The 21421-nt window shown below is 44.9% G+C and overlaps 2 protein-coding genes across 9 annotated transcripts in view; one reads left to right on the forward strand and one right to left on the reverse strand.

The window, feature by feature from the left end:
- Window positions 1-10469, forward strand: part of ANKRD27 (ankyrin repeat domain 27) — a 72900-nt gene extending 62431 nt beyond the window's left edge. For 5 of the 7 annotated variants that reach the window (XM_032249150.1, XM_032249151.1, XM_032249155.1 and 2 more), the window contains 5 exons: window positions 1057-1218; window positions 3732-3843; window positions 6839-6917; window positions 7107-7179; window positions 9135-10469. In XM_032249150.1, the coding sequence (XP_032105041.1) occupies window positions 1057-1218; window positions 3732-3843; window positions 6839-6917; window positions 7107-7179; window positions 9135-9368 (660 nt within the window). In that variant the 3' untranslated portion in view covers window positions 9369-10469. The remainder of the gene's footprint in view (window positions 1-1056; window positions 1219-3731; window positions 3844-6838; window positions 6918-7106; window positions 7180-9134) is intronic. The other 2 variants (XM_032249153.1, XM_032249152.1) reach the window with 2 other exon arrangements.
- Window positions 10470-11479: 1010 nt separating this feature from the next.
- PDCD5 (programmed cell death 5) lies at window positions 11480-19697 on the reverse strand. Of its 2 annotated transcripts, XM_032249157.1 has the most exons (7): window positions 19456-19675; window positions 18578-18615; window positions 15795-15856; window positions 14908-14999; window positions 13845-13916; window positions 13066-13540; window positions 11490-12425 (listed from the first exon to the last, which is right to left on the reverse strand). In XM_032249157.1, exons 1-6 carry the CDS (start codon window positions 19519-19521, stop codon window positions 13493-13495), a joined length of 378 nt encoding a protein of 125 aa, XP_032105048.1. In that variant the 5' UTR covers window positions 19522-19675; the 3' UTR covers window positions 11490-12425; window positions 13066-13492. The 2 variants fall into 2 exon arrangements, with proteins under 2 accessions (XP_032105049.1, XP_032105048.1); XM_032249158.1 differs by lacking the exon at window positions 13845-13916 and having other exon boundaries at window positions 11480-12425; window positions 19456-19697.
- Between the last annotated feature and the right edge of the window lie 1724 nt (window positions 19698-21421).

Raw genomic sequence — 21421 nt, forward strand, 5'->3', positions numbered from 1 at the left:
GACGGGGTTTCACCGTGTTAGCCAGGATGGTCCCGATCTCCTGACCTCGTGATCCACCCACCTCAGCCTCCCAAAGTGCTGGGATTACAGGCTTGAGCCACCGTGCCCGGACTTTTTGTTTTTTTGAGACAAGGTCTTGCTCTGTGGCCCAGGCTGGAATGTAGTAGCACCCTCACGGCTCAGTGCAGCCTCAGTTTCCCAGGCTCAGGCCATCGTCCTGCCTCAGCCTCCCAGGTAACTGGGACTACAGGTATGCACCACTGCACCTGACTATTTTTTGCTGTTTGTTTTTAGTAGAGAGGGGGGTCTCACTATGTTGCCCAGGCCTGTCTCAAACTCCTGGGCTCAAATGATCGATCCTCTAGCCTCAGCCTCCTAAAGTGCTGCATTACAGGTGTAAGCCACGGCACCTCACCACGTTTTCTCCACCCTCCCCTCCCCTTTTTCTAAGATGGAGTCTCGCTTTGTCGTCCAGGCTGGAGTGCAGTGGCATGATCTTGGCTCACTGCAGCCTCTACCTCCAAGGTTCAAGTGATTCTTCTGCCTCAGCCTCCCAAATAGCTGGGACTGCAGGCGCCCAACATCATGCCCGGCTAATTTTTTTTTTCCTAGTAGAGACGGGGTTTCACTCTGTTGGCCAGGCTGGTCTTAAACTCCTGACCTCAGGTGACTCACCTGCCTCGGCCTCCCAAAGTGCTGGGATTACAGGCATGAGCCACCGCGCCCAGCCGCAAGTACTGTTTTCTATCTTCTTATTTAATGTAGAAACCTGTTCATTCAAACCTTGATTTTTAATGGTTGCATAACCATGGATATCCATAATGATTTTTTTAACCTGTTTCTGCGTTGCACGTTTAAGTGGCTTCTGTTTGCTATTAGGATACATGCTGCAGTGAACACTTTGTCTATAAATCTTTTTTCTCAGTATCAGTTTGTTCCACCAAATTTTAAGAAAACTTTCAGACATAAGAAAAGTTGAGTACTTGTGCACCCGCAGCCAGATTCCATGCTGATGTTTCGTAGCACTCTGTTTGCTCGTGCGGTTTCTCTTTCCAGCATGGGGCCTCCATTAACGCGTCTAATAATAAGGGCAACACGGCACTGCACGAGGCTGTGATTGAAAAGCACGTCTTCGTGGTAGAGCTGCTGCTGCTCCACGGTGCGTCAGTTCAGGTGCTGAACAAGCGGCAGCGCACGGCTGTAGACTGTGCCGAACAGGTAGGTGGAAAGGGTCAAAGAGCCGAGGGCATCCTGAGCTCCTCACAGCTGTCTCTGGATCCCTTGTGTTTAAACTACATCTGAAATAGCAACAGCCGGCCCTTAGTATCACTGGACTGGGTGTAGTTGGTGTGCCAGAAGTCTCCAGCATGGATTGATGGCTGGTCCCCGGTCCCCTGGTCAGAGGTGGCTCTCTGGGAACCAGGAATCATTCTTTCATGGGTGGGTTTCCTATTTTTTTCTTTTTTTGAGATGGAGTCTCACTCTGTCACCAGGCTGGAGTGTGGTGGCGTGATCTCGGCTCACTGCAACCTCCCTCTCCCAGATTCAAGCAATTCTCCTGCCTCAGCCTCCTGAGTAGCTGGGACTACAGGTGCATGCCACCACACCTAGCTAATTTTTATATTTTTAGTAGATAACGGGGTCTCATCATGTTGGTCAGGATGGTCTTTATCTCTTGACCTCATGATTCGGCCTCCCAAAGCGCTGGGATTACAGGTGTGAGCCACTGTGCCTGGCTCGCAGGTGGTTTTCAAAGGCCTGAGTGAAGAGGCTCCCCCCAGCCATTAATAGGGCTGTGGTCCAGTAGTTAGGTAGAGTCAGGCACTCAAGGGGAAGGAGCAAGTCATGACATTCTGGTCCCACAATCCCTGAAGCATGAACTCAACTGTTGTCTTAGCAGCAAGATGGAGGTTTCTTTAGTTGGTGGATTTCAAACTCCTTGAGGCCAGGCGCAGTGGCTCATGCCTGTAATCCTAGCACTTTGGGAGGCCAAAGAAGGAGAATCACTTAAACACAGGAACTGATGACTAGCTTGGGCAACATAGTAAGACCCCCATCTCTACAAAAAATCAGCAAGCATAGTGGTGCACCTGTAGTCCCAGCTACTCAGGAGGCTGAGGTGGGAGGATCGCTTGAGCCCCGGAAGTCGAGGTTGTAGTGAGCTGATATTGTGCTCTCCAGCCTGGGTGACAGACTGTCTCAAAAAAACGAAAGTAAAAGTCCTTGAGTCCTGTAGGAGTCGTGATTATCAGTGCACTGCCTCCTCTAGTGCCGTGCGTGCTCACGTGGAGAGCAGTGGGGAGGTGTCCTTTACCCATGGCGAGCAGGCAACTCTTTCTGTTCCTGTTTTCATGCTGAGTCTTTCTTTTGTTTGCTACTTAAGACAGAGAGCTGTTAAGTGACACAACTGAGATGCTAACCTCACCATCAATCCACTCTATGGTTAGGCTTCTTAATTTTTTTTTCTTAAGACAGAGTCTTGCTCTGGTCTTGCTCTGTTGTGGCTTGATGTTGGCTCACTGTAACCTCTGCCTCCTGAGTAGCTGGGATTACAGGCTTGCACCACCATGCCCATCTAAATTTTCTTTTTTTGTATTTTTAGTAGGGACAGGGTTTTACCATGTTGCTCAGGCTGGTCTTGCACACCTGACCTCAACTGATCCACCTCCCTTGGCCTCCCAAAGTGCTGGGATTACAGATGTGAGCCACTGTGCCTGGCTTCCTCCTAATTTTCAGTGACAGAATTGAAATAGTTTAACTTCAGTTTAGGCCAGATGCGATGGCTCATGCCTGTAATCCCAGCACTTCGGGAGGCCAAGGTGGGTGGATCATGAGGTCAGGAGATTAAGACCATCCTGGCCAACATGGTGAAACCCCGTCTCTACTAAAAATATAAAAATTAGCTGGGCATGGTGGCATGTACCTATAATCCCAGCTACTCGGGAGGCTGAGGCAGGAGAATTGCTTGAACCAGGGAGTCGGAGGCTGCAGTGAGCCGAGATCCCATCACTGCACTCCAGCCTGGCGACAGAATGAGACTCCATCTTAAAAAAACAAACACAAACAAACTCTCAGTTTAGTACTTCCTTAAATGATTATAATGAATGTGTGTGTTTTAAATTTTATCATTATTTTTTGAGACAGGGTCTCACTCTTGCCCAGGCTGGAGTATAATGGTGCAGTCTTGGCTCACTGCAGCCTTGACCTCTGGGCTCAGATGATCCTCCCGCCTCAGCCTCCCAAGTAGCTGGGACTATAGGTGGTGTGCCACCATGCCTACCTAATTTTTTTTTTAAATAGAGACGGGGTTTCGCCATAGTGGCCAGGCTGGTCTTGACTGCCTGGGTTCAAGCAGTCCACCTGCCTTGGCCTCTCAAAGTGCTGGGATTACAGGTGTGAGCCACTGTGCTTGGTTAATTCATGTTTTAGTGAGTACTTATCATATGGGAGTCCTCAGCCTCATAAACATATGATAATAGATCCTATTATGGTTGAGCTGGTTGCACGGAGTGGTGGAACCTCCAGCTTGGAGGCCATGGACAGGCTACAGCCGGGCTCCCCACACAGGGTTGCTTTTACCACTGGGCTTTATGGCCTCCAAGTTCCATCTGTAATTATTTCTGAGCTTGTTTTTGCCCAGCCACACTAATAGTGATGTTTAGTTAAAAAACAAATAACCTATGAAAAAAGAATAAAAATATGACTGTTACCTTTTCCTTTTCAAATTGCAGAATTCAAAAATAATGGAATTGCTTCAGGTGGTACCCAGCTGTGTTGCCTCATTAGATGATGTGGCCGAAATCGACCGCAAGGAGTATGTTACTGTGAAGATCCGGAAAAAATGTAAGAGTTTACATTCTTTCTGTCATGCTCAACTTGGGTTTCTTTAGACATTCATGGGTGGTTGCTGGTGTTCATTTAATTATATATTTGAAGTATAATTATAATCATGGCTGGTGGGGGGGGATACAGGCACCGGATACAGGCAAAGAAATATATGTTACCTCCCACTTCATCAGACTACAGGTAAGGTTTTTTTGCTACTAGTTTTCTGGTTGATGGTAATGATGTATCCTGAGGAAGTAAGACAGAAACTGTCCACACTACTTTGAAGGTTCAGGCATCCCTCTGTGGAGATGGGGAACAGTCTAAGGTAGTTTCTTTCATGCCTCATGTTCCCAAGTCAGGTATTCTGGGCATCTTCTGGACATCCAGGGTGAATGCTACCTTTTAAGATTTTCTTTCTTTTTTTTTTTTTTTTTTAAATTTAAGTTCTGGGGTTCAGGTTCAGATCTTGCAGGATTGTTGCATAGATACACACATGCCGTGGTTTGCTGCCTCCATCCCTCTGTCACCTACATCAGGCATTTCTCCCAATGTTATCCCTCCCTAACCTCCCCACCCCTCAACAGACCCCAGTGTGTGATATTCCCCTCCCTGTGCCCATGTGTTCTCATTGTTCAACAGCTGCATATGAGTGAGAACATGTGGTGTTTGGTTTTCTATTCTTGTGTCAGTTTGCTGAGAATGGTTTCCAGATTCATCCATATCCCTACAAAGGACTTGAACTCATCCTTTTTAATGGCTGCATAGTATTCCATGGTATATGTGCCACCTTTTTTAAATCCAGTCTATCATTGATGGGCATTTGGGTTGGTTCCAGGTCTTTGCTATTGTAAACAGTGCTGCAATGAACATACATGTGCATGTGTCTTTATAACAGAATGATTTATAATCCTTTGGGTATATACCCAGTAATAGGATTGCTGGGTTGCTGGGTCAAATAGAATTTCTATTTCTAGGTCCTTGAGGAATCACCACAGTCTGTTGTACTAATTTACACTCCCACCAACAGTGTAAAAGGGTTCCTATTTCTTCACATCCTCTCCAACATCTGTTGTCTCCAGATTTTTTAATGATTGCCATTCTAACTGGCGTGAGATGGTATCTCAATGTGGTTTTGATTTGTCTTTCTCTAATGACCAGTGATGTTGAGCATTTTTTTCATATGTCTTGGAAGTAACGCCACACATCTACAACCATCTGATCCTTGACAAACCTGACAAAAACAAGTAATGGGGAAAAGATTCCCTGCTTAATAAATGGCGTTGAGAAAACTGGCTAGCCATGTGCAGAAAGCTGAAACCGTACCCCTTCTTTGCATCTTACACTAAAATTAACTCCACATGGATTAAAGATTTAAACATAAAAGACCTAACACCATAAAAACTCTGGAAGAAAACCTAGGCAATACCATTCAGGACATAGGCATAGGCAAGGACTTCATGACTAAAACACCAAAGCAATGGCACAAAAGCCAAAATAGACAAATGAGATCTAATTAAACTTAAGGGTTTCTGCACAGCAAAAGAAACCATCATTAGAGTGAACCGGCAACCAACAGAATGTGAAAAAATTTTTTGCAATCTACCCATCTGACAAAGGGCTGATATCCAAAGTCTACAAAGAACTAAAGCAAATTTACAACAACAAAAAACGCATTCAAAAGTGGGCAAAGGATATGAACAGACACTTTTCAAAAGAAGACATTATGAGGCCAACAAACATAAGATTTTTATTTATTTTTTTTTGGGACAGGGTCTCACTCTTGTTGCCCAGGCTGTAGTGCAGTGGTACGATTGTGGCTCACTGCAACCTCTGCCTCGTGGGTTCAAGCGATTCTCCTGCCTCATCTTCCTGAGTAGCTGGGATTATAAATGTGTGCCACCATGCCTGGCTAATTTTTCTATTTTTTATAGAGATGGGGTTTCACCATGTTGTTAACCAGGCTGGTCTCGAACTCCTGACCTCAAGGGATCCGCCCACCTCAGCCTCCCAAAGTGCTGGGATTACAGCCGTCACGTCCAGCCTCAAGATTTTTTTTTTTTGAAAGTTGGCATGTGTACAGAGGTTGATTATAAGTGGAACAGCAGTTGCCAAACTGCAGTGGGACTGAAGTATTTTCTTTTTAAAATGTTTAGAAGGGGGTCCTTGTTCTACTTTTTTAAAAAAATTGCAGTATGAAATATCTCATGCAGTGAGATACACAATAATGCAATACAATAATATGAATAAATCCATTCACATATCTGGATAACCCTGAGACTGTCTCACCGTAATTAGCTGTGGCTGGCAGAGTTATTTATCTTAAGGATTTATCTTTCTCTTTCTTGGGGATTCTCATAGTACAGGCTGAGTATCCCCCATCTGAAATGCTTGGGACCAGAAGCATTTTAGGTTTGGGAATATTTGCATTATACTCATTGGTTAAGGATCCAAATCAGGAAATCAGATTCTTTTGACCATCATGTCAAAGAGTTCAAAATGTCTCAGATTTTGTAGCTTTTTTTGAGATGGATTCTTGCTCTCTTGCCCAGGCTGGAGTGCAGTAGTGTAGTCTCAGCTCACTGCAACCTCTGTCTCCTGGGTTCAAGTGATTCTCCTGCCTCAGCCTCCCAAGTAGCTGGGATTATAGGTGCATGCACCATGCCTGGCTAAGTTTCTGTATTTTTGGTAGAGATGGGGTTTCTCCATGTTGCCCAGGCTGTTCTTGAACTCCTGACCTCAATTGATCTGCCCTCCTCGGCCTCCCAAAGTGCTGGGATTACAGGCACGAGCCACTGTGCCTGGCCTGTAGCATTTTTGGTTTCAGATTTTTGGATTGGAGATACTCAACCTGTTATAAATAGATACTAGCTATGTTTCTTTAAACAAATTGAGTGCTTAATTTTCTAAATTTTGTAAAAGAGAGAATGGAAAGATTGTATCTATGCTGTAATTTTAAAACAATCTTTACACTGTTTTTGAAGATTTTAGATGTTTATCCTTTTATCTACAGGGAACTCAAAACTGTATGATCTACCAGATGAACCTTTTACAAGACAGTTTTACTTTGTCCACCCGGCTGGTCAGTTTAAGTGAGTATAAACATCAGGTTGATTTCTGTGGTTTTGCCCCTAGTTTACTCAAAGCTGGCTGTAGCCTGCTTCAGTTTTAACTGGTTATGGATAAATCTGCACTAATCATGTCAAAAATGCTGCCACCTTATGGCCAGCCAGAGTGTTTCATGCCACTGTCCCAAATGTTTGTTTTATTTTGGGTTTTAGGGGAAAGACTTCAAGGGAGATTATGGCAAGAGACAGAAGTGCCCCTAATTTAACCGAAGGTTCTTTGCATGAGGTGAGTTATTAAACACTGGCTTGTAATCATATTTTCTAAAGCTTGGCTTGGTCAAAAGTAATCCATAGTAAACACTTTTCTCCATGATGGTCATCTTCATTATCCCTGCACCGTATGAGTTAGCAACAATTAAAACTGGGATTATCTCATGGGACAGTCTAGAGTACAGACTTCACTGATTGTTGTATTTAAAAGTACGTTTCTGAGCAGAGAAAAGAGAGTGAGGTAAGAGTGGAAAGTGTTACATGTGTGGGAAGCTGCAGGCCTTGATTTCAGGAGGGGAAACATCTCAAACTTCACTGTGGTTTTAATCACCAAAGAAAACGACAGTTTCTTTACAGACAGGTAAACAGTATCTCCAAATACGGAATACAGTTGCTCAGACAATTATGTGGCCATTTTCCTACTGTATTTTTAATTAATTAATTAGAGACAGAGTCTCTCACTCTGTGGCCCAGGCTGGAGTGCAGTGGCGTGATGTCCGCTCACTGCAGCCTCCACCTCCCGGGTTCAAGCATTCTCCACCTCAGCCTCCCAAGTAGCTGGGACTACAGGCGTGTGCCACCATGCCCGGCTAATTTTTTTGTATTTTTAGTACAGACGGGGTTTCACCATGTTCTCCAGGCTGGTCTTGAACTCCTGACCTCAGGAGATCCACCCGCCTCGGCCTCCTAAAGTGGAGGGATTACAAGTGTGAGCCACCATGCCCAGTCCCTGCTGCATTTTTAAATTGCACAGAAGCCAGACTGACAACCTGTGATCCGAAACAGTGATTCTTCTTAGAACCACGGCTTTCCTTATTGGTGATGAGAATTTATAGTGTATATGGCATAGGCTTGTTGGAATAAATACACAAAAGTTGTAAACTGTTGTTTTAGATAATGAAAATGATTTAAATTAACATGACTAATTTTGATATCCTATTTAGTCTTATGTGGCATTGCTAGTAGACCTGCTGCTTTGTGGGAAAGCCACAAACATTGAAATCGGCCTGTTTCATCATAGTGCTAACTTTTTCTTTGCTAGCTGTGGGACTTCAGGCTGGTGGCTTAACTTTGCTGATCCCGTTTCCTCAGCTATAAAATGGGATAACAATAGTACATGCTTCCTAGAGTCAAAGATTGTGAAAACCCGTGAAACATTTGCCCTGTGTCTGATACATGCAGCGTGCACATGCCATGTTACCGCACAGGGATGTGAGAGTTGAAATTATGCCTGTCGGCCAGGCGAGGTGGCTCACGCATGCAGTCCCAGCACTTTGGGAGGTCGAGGCAGGCAGATCATAAGGTCAGTTCAAGACCAGCCTCCTGGCCAATATGGCAAAACCCCTTCTCTACCAAAAATACAAAAATCAGGTATGGTGGTGTGTGCCAGTAGTCCCAGTTACTTGGGAGGCTGAGGCAAAAGAATCACTTGAACCTGGGAGGCAGAGGTTGCAGTGGGCTGAGGTTGTGCTGTTGCACTCCTGTCTGGGTGGCAAAGTGATATTCTCAACTTAAAGTGATTCTTTTGCCTCAGCCTAAAAAGGGGGGACAACGGCTCACACCCATTATCCCCCCACTTTGGGAGGCTAAGGCGGGTGAGTCACGATGAGGTCAGGAGTTCAAGACCAGGCTGGTCAACATGGTGAAACCCGTCTCTACTAAAAATACAAAAATTAGCTGGGCATAGTGGCACATGCCTGTAATCCCAGTTACTTGGGAAGCTGAGGCAGGAGAATTGCTTGAACCAGGACCCAGGAAGCGGAGGTTGCAGTGAGCCGAGAGTGTGCCACTGCACTCCAGCCTGGGCTATAGAGCAAGACTCCATCTCAAAAAAATAAATAAATAAATTATGCCTGTCAAGTACTGAGCACATTTTGTGACACTAAGCACTAAGGGACAGCTGTCACTGTCATGGTGGTAGCTTCCACTACAGTGAGGATATGTACTTTTCAAAATGTACTTTTTCTTTAGCCAGGGAGGCAAAGTGTCACACTGAGTCAGAATAATCCGCCTGCTCAGAGTGTACCTCATGCTGCTGAGAAAGGCAACAGCGACTGGCCAGAGAGGCCTGGACTGACACAGACTGGCCCTGGACACAGGCGGATGCTGCGGAGACACACGGTGGAGGATGCGGTCGTGTCGCAGGACCCGGAGACTGCTGGCCCCCTCTGCACTCCCCAAGAGGTTAGTGCTTCCCAGTCCTAACAGGAATGAGGAGTCGTTAACCCACTGCCAAGAAGCAACAAGATGCTGAGTGTGAACACATCTGAGGACTAAATGTACTTCCATGAAACTGGCTAGAGAAGTTTTCAGTGCCAAGTTCCTGAAAGTTTTTCTGTGGCTGAGAAAAGAAGGCAACAACAAATTCACCATCCCTCTCCTCTTCAAAGCTAATGAATACACTTGAAACAAATTCCAATAGCGTCCAGATCCTTAAGCCAGAAGTACATGCTTTTTAAGTATGAGGGTTTGCTGGGCACGGGGAGAGAGGTTTCACCACCAGATTCTGACCTCCTCCTCCCGAAAGGTGCTAAACCTCTCTGACCTGTGTATGTTATTTGCAAACCACAGCTAGAATTCCTCCATCTGGAATTAAGCCGGAGAGAAACAATTTAGGTTTCATGGTACTAGAGAGGCCAGGCTGAAATGTCATATCTGAAGGAAGAAAACAGCTGGACAATGTTTGTCTACAAAGCAACACTTGAACCAAAAGATGCCTCAATCCCATTTTGATGTTCATTTTAGTGCAAGGATGCATTAGACCTGTTCCACATCATGCATATAGGAAAGGCTGGTTATCATTTTCCTTCTAACAAGTAACTATTCCGTTTTCTGCATATGCATCTGTAGCAGTGTTCTAGAAACAGCCCTTTCTGTTGAGAACCTCCCTTGAATGTCACACTCACATCTGTCGGATGGTTACTGGATTAGAGAGTAGATTTGGCACATCTTTTCTTAGTCTTTTGATTCAAATTCAAAACTTACAGCACAAACCAGGTCAAAGTTACTTTTGGTTAGAATTTATTGCCATTTATTCCTTTTTATAAATTTCTATAGATTACACTGTTATTTTTTTATGTTACTGGCCTAGAGCTACAACTATGGGTTTGTCTCGAGTCCATTTTCAAATGCCCTTGTAATAGGGAAACGGTTTTGTGCATGTTCTTGGAAATACTTGTGTATGTACAGAAGGGAGGGGTTATTTTTCTACAAAGTAATTTATGATTTCTAATTTTCTAATGTGCCTTGGATATGTGCCAAATGATGGAAAAGAAACAGTAAACTTTATGATGATTCTTGAGTGTGTCATGGTATGCTTTTTTAGTTGTTTGGCTGTGTATGTTTCTCGGCCTCTGCTGTAAACATGTGCTTTACGTGTACAAAAAACCGTCCCCACTGAATGGATAGACATTTTTTGGTTCTAGATGTGAGACTGAAACATGGGAACTTGATCACTTAGATCATTATCCCTCTATCTGACCAAGGCTGACTTAATCCAGTAGGCACAGTGCTCAGGGCCCACAAAAATTTTTTCTTTGAAAATTGGAAGAATAAAATGACCATAGCTTCCTACCCCAAACAGGAAATGAGACCTGTTGCTTTGCTAATTTCTTTGTTCTGATTTTTCCCCCTTTTCATTAAAACCACCTTATCAACTAAAGCTGCTGTGGTTCTATACCATCCCAGTTAAGAAAATATATCCTATAGAGTTTATCACCACAGGTTTTCTCAAGATACAAATACATTTGATACCACCTAATGTTTTGGGGTGGTGCAGTACTTTGAAAACTTTGAGATGGAGTCTTACTCTGTCACCCAGGCTGGAGTGCGGTTACACAACCTTGGCTCACTGTAGCCACCTCCTCCCAGGTTCAAGGAATTCTCCTGCCTCAGCCTCCAGAATAGCTGGGATTACAGGCACCTGCCATCACGCCTGGCTAATTTTTGTATTTTTGGTAGAGGTGGGGTTTCAGCATGTTGGCCAGGCTGGTTCCAAACTCTTGACCTCAAGCAATCCACCCACCTCGGCCTCCCAAAGTGCTGGGATTGCAGGCGTGAGCCACCACGCCTGGCCAAAAATATTTTTATATATACCCATTTAAACAGTTGCCCTGGATGGTAGAATTGTCAAATGAGGAAACGGGTTCAGAAAAATAAGGGGACTTATTTGCAAGGGATCTCACAGCCAGGATCAAGGCCTGGCTGGCAGTGGCAGCCGCAAACTTGGCATACCCTTCCCCTGGAGATTAAATGCTGTGTTTCTTCTTGAGCTATTTTCCATCTTAAAGTGACTCCCTCTATTTAAAAAAAAAAAAAAAAATTGTGTTTTTTCCAACTGCTACTCAAAACTTGACATGACAGTTTAGAAACTGTTAATGCCCTTATTACCATTTTGTGAAGAAAAGTTCTGAATTCAAAGTAGTGCGAGTTCACTGATTTAAATAAGTTTAGAACAACCACTCTCCGCTCCCTAAATGCACTCCAGCCTCTTGCTGCTACCAGAAGCCTCTCCCCTTGTGTACAGAACCACTTTTCATTCTCAGGTGTCTGAAAGACAAGAATCTGACCATCTTTAAACACACTGAGTAGCTGCCATTAGGACAGTGGTTATTCTGCGAGAGAAAGCACAGAACAGAACTTGCAGAGAACTGGCTCACGTCCCCCTAGCATTTTTATGTAAATAAAGCCTAAAGCAAAATTTACCTGTAATTGGGATTTTTTCAAAATTCCTGACCAAATTTGTCTTTTTAAATTACCAGTTTACCCTGACAAAAAATTCCTAACCAGATTTCATCTTATGATCACTGTTCCTTTAAAAAAATGTTGATATTCTTAATGGTTCTACCTACTTAGAATGTTAGATATTATTCTAACACTTTCTTCACTGACAGTAAATACAAATTTCAAATACAGTAGAATGTCCAGTTTAAACATGTATCAGTAATATGCTGGCTAACAGAGACTGGGGTTTGCAAACCACATTTCCCTTCACTTTTCTACTAGTCCCATTCACCTTGTTATCAATTTACTCCTGCACTGGTTCTCACAGGACTAAGACATTTAAAAAGTTACACCAAACAGCTGGCTGATGGTTAGGTTTATGATTTAAATATATGAGTAGTGGCTTGTACCTACAATCTCAGCCACGTGGGAGGCTGAAGTGGGAAGATCACTTGAGCTCAGGAGTTTGAGGCCAGCCTCAGCAACACAGCAAGTCTCCGTCTCTGAAAACAGTAATTTATGAGTGCAGGTTTTCATAACCTAGTGGAAAGAAAGCACAACATAAGAGAGAACATTTGCTTTAAGTCACCTGCAACACTTATCAGTAATGTTACTGAAATGTTTAAATGCTGCACTGTCTCAACTGGACTTGAAATTATTAGAAGTCATTTGTCTTACAAACATATTACTGAAGTAGTATTACCAACATGTCTATTTTGGTCATTACTTTTCAGTCATATCACTCTATAGTTATTTTGGGAGTGGTATTGTTAATTTCACTGCCTCTGAAAAACAGATTATAAATAAGATCAAAGCTAGGAGTTTTTTGTTTTTTTTTTTTTGAGATGGAGTCACCCAGGTTAGAATGCAGTGGTGCGGTCTTGACTCACTGCAACCTCTGCCTCCCGGGTTCAAGTGATTGTTCTGCCTCAGCCTCCCGAGTAGCTGGGGTTACAGGTATGTGCCACCACGCTCAGCTTGGTTTTATATTTTTACTAGAGATGGGGTTTCACCATGTCGGCTAGGCTGGTCTCGAACTCACAACCTCAAATGACCCATCAGCCTCAGCCTTGGCCTCCCAAAGTGCTGGGATTACAGGTATGAGCAACTGCGCCTGGCAAAGCTAGGAATTTTCTTACATTAAGTGGAAGTACTATCTGCAGGAAGTGAAACAGCTTACCTGATTTCAGAACCTAGGTCTTAGAATATTAGATGTGCTCAGATGTTGAACCGGATTTAGTCCGATCCACAGGTTTTAATTCCCCAGTTACTGGTGGCCGCTATGTTTTTCTTCCTGGAGTGCTGGAGCAGCTTGTTTCCACCATGGACACACGGACACTTTCGCTTTTTAATACTCATGGCACCTTTGCAAAGGATATATTCATGCTGGTACACGTGGTTAAAAGCTTCTGGTAGGAAGGGGAAAAATTCAAAACACAGATCTGGCCACTTGGCTATGATACTAAAACAACTTACCCAAATGTTTTATTTTGCATAACAAGTTTATTTTTTTAAAGGCCTATAGACAATAAACAAGGTAAATAATCAGATCTTAACTTCTGTCCTAGAATTGTTCTGTTAAGCTCTAGTCTGTAAGCACTTTTAGTTCAATAATCGTCGTCATCATCAGAGTCCATTACCTTTCTTCTGTTGAACTAGGGGGAAAATTAAATGAGTGTCAGAACATTTCTAAAAGCATAACTCAAATTTTCCAAGAAAAGAAAATTTCTACCCATTTTAGCACGACATTTGTATCTTTAAAGCAACTTAACGTGAACTAAAAGGATGGGAATGGAGTCAACAGGCTTTAAAAAACTGCAACCCTCCCCCGATAGTTTTCACATGTTACAATATGAAAATGTCCCTGAGCTAAAAAATATGTTGTGGCAGATGTATATTCAACATTAATCTTTAGAGGATCCATCTTTTCATTTGCCACGAGCATCTGGGGACACTTACTTTCACTGTTGTCGTCTTTTCTGTTTGCTGGCTTACTTTTTTAAGGATTTCTATTAAACCTTGTTCTGATACCTAGGAGAACCAGAAAAGATAAAACAGTACTTTAAACAAATATTTTACCTCTGCAGGTGGAATCACTTTGTAGTCTTTTTGCAGTGTGGGGAAAGAGTTCAGGACAGAAGGAGTGGTGGGGCAGAAGGTTGAAACTATTGGTTATAACTATTGGTTTAAGTTTCAAATAAAATTTGCTCTGCCATTCCTCATTTGAGAAGGATGGGGAAGTATCCATAAAGTCGCTTCCTCAGGAAAACTGAAAGCTAACAGATATATTTAAGAACACCTTCATTATCACTAGCACAGAGTGACAACCACATATACCACTGTGTTTGGTGTCAGGAATACAGACACACCACTTCTGCCTGACAAGCTTAAATATCCCCTTGAAGGAGGTAAGTCACACTCGAAAAAGATCAACCCAACCAGCTCTCCCACAACTGATACATGCATTCACCATACATGGTGAAACCCCATCTCTAGTAAAAATATATACAAGTGTGAGGGGTTTAGGGGACAGGACTGATTCAGGCAGGGTGTGGCGGGGGCTTCTCAGGGCAGGTGGGGGTCCTCTGGATTTCAAAGGTCAGGTTTGCTAGAACATACCCTTCAAGGCATTACAGCAACACCCAGAACATAACCAAGGGATCTTAGCACATTCTCATCTGTAAAACACACCTGATTTCTACTTACACTGGTAGTATTTTAATTGGTGTTACTGACAAACCTTGCTTCCAGTGTAGCAATTGAAGCTAGCTGACCCTACAGTCACTGGGTCACACAGACACCAACAAGGTTCCAGAGCAACATCAGGAAAGGAACGAAGCAGAGGAACTTGGGAAAGGTAATTTTCTTTTATGGTAGGTATGACTATTCTCTCCTGCAACAATTTCTTCTAAGAGTCAGCAAGGATTCTGTAATCCAGTGAAGATGAAGCTGGCCTTTTGAAGCCATGTTTTCATAAAAGAGGTAACAGCAGGTAAAGATCCTCAAGGCAGTCTAAGCTTACCTTCTCACTTATTTGTCCATATCTTGCCATCTGTATAAGGTAATTCTCTACTGCTTTAGTTTTTTCAGGCTTTACAAGTGCCAAGTTACTTACTAAAAAAGAAAAAATACATATGCAAAGAAGCCATTCAAATCAAATGCACTTACATTTATTATACCTGAAAACTATGCACTATTTCCAAAGCACTTCACAAGCTTGTCTCTCAACCAGTGAAGTAGGTAGGGCGAGACAGTATTGTTATGCCTCTTAAAAATGAGAAAACTGAAGTTCAACCATGCCAATCTCCACATGGCCACATGGGGGTAGTGGCCCAGCCAAGATTAAACCTGGGTTCTCAGATTCTAAGCACCATGCTTCCTGTTTCTTAAAATATACGACTGCCCTCTGGAAAGTGGTTTATCTGTTACACATACATAATGGTGGTGATCCAACTGGCTGCCTTTTCTACACTCAAACTGGAAGCCTCCAGTTGAAATATGGAAGATACCAGTTCATTCTGATTGGCTCATTTTCTTTCTACAGATTTTGGTTTTTATGATTAACAACTCTGAACAACCAAAACTGACAACACATACCAAAAACCCCTAGTCCCCATCACCCATGTCAACTACCAGCAACATTTTGTGATTAGCCCTAGGAGTTGTTTCCTATAAATCTTACCTAATACATACCTAGAGAACATCTTGGTAATAGAAGTGACTGGTCCTTTTAATAGGGATTAAAGTACAGTTTCTCTGTGTGAAGTTTATAAACTTCACACTTCCTACAAATCGCTAGTGTTTTCAGCCTAAACAAATATTTCATCTAGAGATAGTGATTATGGCATATAATCACCCCATTCAACTAACTCAAGCCAACTTTATGGAAATAAAATCAAAGATGCTTACACCTGGCCCGGGCTGACTGATCCAGTACTTGGGCTAAGATACTGTTTCTCATTTCTGCTTCCCTACAACAAAAACATAGGTCAAGCACAATTAGAACAAAGCTGTTGGCATTCAAACATACAAAAAAGAACTCATCCAGTATGTGTCTCCACATGGGCCCTGTGGCGTACTGCTGTGTTACGGTAGTTGCTGTATACCAGGCTGTAGCTACATTCCAGTAGAATCTACTTTTGCCCTTAAAGAATCAGCTTTATATTACACAGGTGAGACCCTACCAGGCTGGAAGGTGAGCTTTACAGTTTTCATCAGTGGAGTCTCAGTTCAAACACTATCACCAACATTTCTTAAGTATTATCGTGTGACAGGTGCTAGAAATTTATAATGGGATTTCAGGGAATTACAAGGACCATGTGACTAATCTATGTAATTTTCTTAGAGATAAAGCTGAGATCCATGAGGCTATGCTCAAGAGACATAGGTAACTCCGGCCAAGTTACAGCCGGAGTTCATGTTTTAAGACAGTTCTATTTTTCTGGGTGGGAAAGGGGAATGAAATTATAACTCTGCAACTATCCTCGCTTCTTCCCACCTACCCAAATAGAAAGTAGTACATGTTCACAGGACAGTGGTCCCATGGACTTCAAGTTTCTTTCAAATGAAGTCCTTTAAGGAATCTAAAAACAAATGAGCACAGATACTTTGGCTGAACTGAGGGAGAGCTGGGGCTGGCTGTGCCCACTATCCACTCCCAGCTCAGAGGCCCGTGGGTTCATGGAATGTGGCTTAAAGCTCATGTCCATAGGCCACTTCTTTATGGTTTGAATATCTCAGCCCTGCCACAAACTTTTTTAAGAGATGGGATCTAGGCTGGGTGTGGTGGCTCACGCCTATAATCTCTGCACTTCGGGAGGCTGAGGTGGGCAGATCGCTTGGGGTAAGGAGTTCAAGACCAGCCTGGCCAACATGGTGAAACCCCGTCTCTACTAAAAATACAAAAATTAGCTGGGCATGGTGGTGGGCACCTGTTCACCTATAATCCCAGCTACCCGGAGGCTGAGGCAGGAGAATCGCTTGAACCTCAGAGGTGGAGGTTGCAATGAACCAAGACTGCACCACTGCACTCCAGCCTGAGTGACAGAGCAAGACTCCATCTCTCAAAAAAAAAAAAAAAAAAAAAAAAAAGATGGGGATCTCACTCTGTTGTTCATGCAGGAGTGCGGTGGTGCAATCACAGCTCACTGCAGCTAGGATCAACTCAAATTCCTGTGTTCAAGTGATCCTTTCATCTTGGCCTCCTAAGTAGCTGGGTCTACAGGCTTTAGTCACTGCACCTGACCTGCCACAAACTATTATCACATAACCCTAAGATGCCATCAATTGTAAGATGCACCATAGTTTTATATAACTCTAAAAAAAGAAAAAAAAAAAAAAACTATAAATGAGAGGTCTAATAGGGACCTCCACTCAAAACTAGGGTATCTTAGGAGGCTGAGATGGGAGCATCACTTGAAGCCAGGAGTTTGAGACCTGCCTGGGTGATACAGTGAGACGCCTATCTCTAAAAGAGTAGTTTAAAACAATTAGCCAGGCATGGTGGTGCGCGCCTGTAGTCTCAGCTACTCGGACGGCTGAGGTGGGAGGATCACTTGAGCCCAGGAGGAGTTTGAGGCTTCAGTGAGTTCTGATTCCACCACTGGAGTATCAAAGAGCAACATTCTCAGTACAAGGTAAAGAAGAAATAAATCTGCCACGCAGTAAGGGGCAGTACAAAAGCTTGCATGCATCTGGTCCTGACGGAAAGAAAAAAAAAAAAAAGTTCAGTCTTACAGGGCTGCTGTCTGAATTCACACTACTAGGGAGGAGGCAGGAAAAAACCTCAAGCAGAGAATTTAACTTTCAGTGGTCTCAGATTAGAAATGTACTCAAGTGATGGCAGAGGCAAAAGTAAATCCCCGCTGGAAGAATCTGGGACAAGAGCAATTCATTCTGAAAGGCATTCTGATTTTAGATACATGAAAATGAAAAGATGTACACGCAGAATCACTGAAATTCAGATCGTTGTATTTCCTTCCTATCACTACTCCAGATGCTTCTTACCATCTGCCTTCTCCTGAACCCTCCCCTGCCTTGCCTATTTCTGCAGACGTAGCACTGTGCCTGGCCCAGAACAGGTGCTCTCTCAGTATTTGCTGGAGAAGAGTTAGAAGGTGGTAGGAGGTGGGGAAGGAGAAATGGAGAATTCTCCCTTAGCTACAGTTTCAGTTTTGCAAGATGAAAACATTCTAGAGTGTGAACACTGCTGAAGAGCACACTTAAAAGTGGCTGAGATAGTGAAATTTTATTTCAACAATTTAAAAAATGGTAGCATGATCGGGTAATCACATACTCATTCAATAAACCTGCCACCGAATCAATTACCTGCATGTGTCTCAGGTGCTCTGCCCTGTGTTGGGGTAAAACAGAATAGTGAGGCAGGCTAAGTGAGGCAGTAGACTCATGTCACTCCCACAAGCGAGGAAGCTGCCACAGCTGCCTATTATCAGGCTCATTTTAAGGTACTCACAGTTTAGCAGAGAAACATCAACCACTAATTGCAATACAAGCCGTGATGTGGCGCTGCACACGTGTTAACTAACAATAACGAAGACACCCTGCGAATGATTTTGGCCAAATCACCATTCCAGCCAAAACAAAAAACTAAGAGTCACCTGTTTAAAATAGCGAACGCAAAAGAAACCCATTTGGTGAAACCACCTTCAAAAACTTCAGTTTCCAGCCCATACCTGTGCTTTGCTTCCTGTTGTGCCGCATCGCCAGGATCCTGGAAAAAAATAAATAAATAAATTTAATAGAGAAATTTCACAGGGGGTGGGGGAAGGAACGGTTCTGTTGTTTCCGATACACAACAGTCTCTTGCAGTGGTAGAAACTCCCCAAATAATTAATAAACTGGGCCTCACAGAAATCAATGAACTAGTTCCCACTTACAATGTTTTGATGAGCGTCTAAAATCACCGTCTCACAGAACGCTTTAGAATACAGAGCACCCCGGGGAGGGGAATTCCCTGACCTGCGAAACCGTGTTTTACGTGCAGAAATAATTTCCGGAAAATAAAACGGGCCTCAATATTAGGGCCGCCGACCATTCAAAGACCAAGCCCTCGGTCCCTAAAGTCCCCGTCCCTTTCTTTATCAGAAACGCCTCACCGGGCGGCCCCTCCCGGCCTGTCAGCCCGGCGGGACGAGCGCTCCTCAGACCCCGCCGCGCTCTCAGCACCGAGAACACAGCGACCCTCAACGCCTGTCGGCTAAACTTGGGTCCGAACAACTGAATTCGGCCCGGCTGCTGCTGGCTCCAAAAGCAGAGACCGTGCTTGGATTCAGGCCGGGCAGGACGAGCCGGCTCCGGGCCGGGAAACCCCACACCTCCACGCCCGTGCAGATCCCGCACGTGGCGGCCCCGCTGCCAGACTCCCAGGCTCCTCGCGACCGGGAAAGCGGCGAGGCCACCTCGGAGCCGGCCACGAGGCCGCCGGGGCAGCGTCGGGGACCCAGGTCCCTGGGGAGGCGCCCAGAGCCACCGCCCCGGAGCCGCGCCCTCCACCCCGGGCGAGGGCGGCGCCCCGCGGGGGCCGGGCCTGGCGGCGGCCGGCCACACTCACCCCGTGCTTGGCCTGCAGCTCCGCCAGCCTCTGCCTCCTCAGAGCCTCCAGCTCCTCTTCCGCCATGGCGCGGCGTCCGCGGTGGAGCAGCCGCGGTCACTCAGCAGACCCTCGGCGCGAGCGCGGCTCTGACCACTGCGCAGGCGCCCGCGGGCCCCAGGCGTCACCAATCCAGCGCGGAGCAACGCCCCGCGCCGCCACCAGGGCGCCGCGAGAGGCCCGATTCCCAGATCTCAGGCGGCCGAGCGCGGGCGCGCGGGGGAGGCGGGGCCTCCGGGATACACCTCCCACCCGTGATCTGCGTCTCTGCGTGGGGGGACGCGGGCTGCGCTGGGGCGGGGCTGCGCTTTGGAAAGGTTAATAGCCGAAAAATGTGGCACCAAACATAATAATTATGGGTACAACGTGCTGGCGGCCTAGAGGGCTAGGCGCTTATTATCTCTATTTATAGATGAGTAACCAGGGGCACAGGAAGGCTGAGTGGGGTGATGGAAACGCCACGCTGGATCGTGGCGGTGGCTGCGTGGCTCCTCGGTGCACACAGAGGTCGGCCGGTGGCTCCCGTGGTCCTGACGATTCGGGAGGCGGCAGGGTCATTTGAGGCCAGAAGTTTGAGACCAGCCTGGGCAATATGGCAAGAGCCTCTCTCTACTAAAAATTTAAAAAACTAGCTGGACGTGGTGGTGTGCACCTGTAGTCCCAGCTACTCAGGAGGCTGTGTTAGGAGATCGCTGGAGTCCGGTAGTTCGAGGCTGCAATGAGCCGTGATCGCTTCACTGCACTCCCGCCTGGGAGACAGAGCCAGACCCTGTCCCTAAAATAAAAAATAAAAAATGTGCACAGACCCTCGCCGTCTGCCTCCTCCACACACAAAAGGGCTTTTCCTGGGAGGATGCTGCAGTGGGCAGCTGTGGCTGGTGTAAACTCTTTGGTGGAATAAAGCCCTTCTGCCTTTGGCTTGTGGGGGTTGGGGACAGAGAGGATATTCAGTTACCTAAACGTGTGACTCATACAGATTCTGTTTGTGTGTGTGTTCTTTTATTTTTTACATTAAAATATACAGATGGGATCTCCCTGTGTTGCCCAGGCTGGCCTCTAACTCCTGAGCTCAAGCAATCATTTTGCCGCGGCCTCCCTAAGGGCTAGTATACAGGCATGAGCCACCACACCTGGCTTGTGTGCTTTGCGACAAAATATACATAACACAAAATTTACCATTTTCACCATTTTCAGATGTATGAAATACATTGAAATTACTGTGCAGTTGTCACTATCATCAGTCTTGGCTCACTGCAACCTCCACCTCCCGGCTTCAAGCGATTCTCCTTCCTCAGTCTCACAGGTAGCTGGGACTACAGACGTGCACCACAAGTCCCGGCTAATTTTGTATATTTTAGTAGAGATGGGGTTTCACCACGTTGGTCAAGCTTGTCTCGAACTTCTGACCTAAAATGATCCGCCTGCCTCGGCCTCCCAAAGTGCTGGGATTATAGGCGTGGACCACTGTGCCCACCATCAATCTCTATAACTTTTTCATCATCCTGAATTGGAACTCTATCCAGTAAAGATTTATGTTGGTTCAAGGGGCCTCCCATGGGAATGGGTGGAGGTGGGAGGGGCCTGAGCGTAATAATCAGTCTCCACCTATCCTCATTCTAGTTTCTATGAATTTGCCTATTCTAGGTACCTCGTATATGTGGAATGATACACTATTTGTCCTTTTGCGACTGGCTTATTTCACCTAGCATATGTCTTCAGGGTTCATCCGTGTTGTAGCATGTGTCAGAACTTCCTTCCCTCTTAAGGCTGAATACATTTCATTGTGTGGATATACCTAGCACATTTTGTTTATCCATTCATGTCAATGGACACTTGGGTTGCCTCCACCTTTTGGCTATTATTAATAATGCAGCTATAAACATGGGTGTACAAATATCTGTTCAGGTCTGTGCTTTCACTTGGATAG

Source organism: Sapajus apella, unplaced genomic scaffold (assembly GCF_009761245.1).
Source record: "Sapajus apella isolate SASKATOON/1434 unplaced genomic scaffold, GSC_monkey_1.0 scaffold68, whole genome shotgun sequence".
In the NCBI taxonomy this organism is placed as follows: domain Eukaryota; kingdom Metazoa; phylum Chordata; class Mammalia; order Primates; family Cebidae; genus Sapajus; species Sapajus apella.